This window comes from Dermochelys coriacea, chromosome 5 (genome assembly GCF_009764565.3).
Source record: "Dermochelys coriacea isolate rDerCor1 chromosome 5, rDerCor1.pri.v4, whole genome shotgun sequence".
NCBI lineage: Eukaryota > Metazoa > Chordata > Testudines > Dermochelyidae > Dermochelys > Dermochelys coriacea.
In genome coordinates, this window is record NC_050072.1 from 20,002,139 (window position 1) to 20,004,055 (window position 1,917).

General features: G+C 47.3%; 1 protein-coding gene across 1 annotated transcript; it reads right to left on the reverse strand.

The window, feature by feature from the left end:
- Positions 1–1,009: 1,009 nt before the first annotated feature.
- Positions 1,010–1,541, reverse strand: LOC119856049 (cytochrome c oxidase subunit 6A2, mitochondrial-like). The gene has a single exon (XM_038403110.2). The coding sequence runs from the start codon at positions 1,539–1,541 to the stop codon at positions 1,197–1,199; it is 345 nt and encodes a 114-aa protein (XP_038259038.1). The 3' UTR covers positions 1,010–1,196.
- Positions 1,542–1,917: the final 376 nt, after the last annotated feature.

Below are 1,917 nucleotides of genomic sequence, written 5' to 3' on the forward strand. Positions count from 1 at the left end.
CTCCCAGATGGAGCCTGCACCCCACATCCTCTCCTGAACCCCAACCCCTGTCCCAGCCCAGAGCCCCCTCCTGTACCCAAACTCCCTCCCAGAGCCCGCACCTCGAACCTCCTGCTGCACCCCAACCCCCTATCCCATCCCTGGCCCCACCCCATAGTCCACCCCCACAGCTGGAGCTGCACCCCTTCCTGCACCCCAACCTTCTTCCCCAGCCCTGAGCCCAATCCCCCACTCCAAATCTCCAGGGGCCCCACAAAATCTAATAGTCCCGGGTCCATAAGAGAGTTAATCTGGCCCTGATTGTGGCTATGTTCTCCTATCCTCTCCCATAAACTTCCTAGAGGCATTGTGCTTGTTAAACACAATGCAGTAGATTAATAGGATAAGTGCTGAGCCCAGTGCAAGGACAGAGGTCAGATGTATTGCACTTCCCCAATTCTAGAGTTGTCAGGTAGCTATTGGGCATCAAATGCCTGTTATGGTAACCCTGAGGGTTACCTGAAATTGGGCCTCAGTTGCAATGATTCATAGACAACCTTTTGCACTTGGACTTTTTCGGGGAAGTGGGCTCTTAGGACTTGTCTACACAGGGAATTTTACCAGTATAATTATCCATGTAGACAAGCCATTAGGCTCAACCTATGGTCATTTTAAATCAGCAGGAGCAAAACAGGCCTGGGATGAATTCCTCTAAATTGGCTGCTGGGTTTTTTTTTCATTTGCCAAAGAATGATTTTGTTCCCTTTTGGTTTATAGCGGAGCTGAAATTCACAGCCCAATATTTTGTTTTTATAAGCATCCTCAGTGATGTCAGCACAGCTCTGGGAAGGGGATATGTTAATCAATCTATTGTTCCTCTTCTGGCTGTTTCTGCAGTGACAGAGTAAGATAATTTTAACAAACTGTTAAATGCTCATCAGCAGGGTCCACACGGACATTTAGTCCATGGTAGGCTAGTGCAGAGTAGATTCACACCCCACCTTGCCACAAACATAATGTTCCTGTTTTGTTTTTTTTGGTAGGTTAGGATTTATTTATGTTAAGTGACCTCCTCTTCAAGTACAGGGCTAAAGGTCAGAATGCCATTTATAACTTGACAGTACAAAGAATGCAGAATATTTTTTAGATTCAGGGTCCTATACAATGTGCTGGTCCAAATAGAGCAATGGGCCAAATTGCTGCTGCAGTCCAAGTGTTCAGTGAGTCTCTTTATAGCCAGTCAGGAGAGGATTAGTATGAGGGTTGTGAAACAGAGTTTTGTTCCCATCTCCCCATAGGAAGGGCTTGGTCCTGATGCGGAGGTGAGCATAAGGAACAAACTCTTCTCTTTCTTGTTCATGCTGCATCTTTAAGTAGCAGTTCAGCATGCATACACCAACACCAGGAAGAGCAACCACAAAAGACAGGATCTTCCATGTCGGACTGCCTGGCCTTCCCATGAGCCACTGCCGACTGCCACTGCCACTGTCGATGAGCCGTCCCAACGGGACCCGGGGAGCGCCAGCGAGAAGCAGCAGGGAGACTCTTGCAAGCACTGTCATCTCTTCTGCTCAGACAGTCCTTAAGTTATGCATCAAGAGTGGCTGTTATTTTTATTGTCTTTTTCTCAGTAAGGAAGAATTTTTAAAAAATTGTTACTTTACATCTGCGGGCCAGATCTTCCGATGCTGTAAATTGGTGTAGCCCCAGCTTCATATCATCTGTGAATCTGGCCTTGGTTGGCATTTCTAGACAAACTGTTGTCTTGCTGCTCCCCTCCAGCTGTGAAGCATGGGGAAGAGCACACAATAGAATAGGGTGGAAAAGCCCAAAGGCCAGTGGAAGCAAGAGAGTGGTTGATTCAGTGGCATGCTCATCTTTCCCAGCAGCAAATGGAAGCACAAGGATCCCCATGTGTTCTGAACTCTAAGCAGTTGG

Bases quoted from the DNA above. Each gene is read 5' to 3' on its own strand.
- LOC119856049 (XM_038403110.2), bottom strand. From the start codon at position 1,541: ATGACAGTGCTTGCAAGAGTCTCCCTGCTGCTTCTCGCTGGCGCTCCC.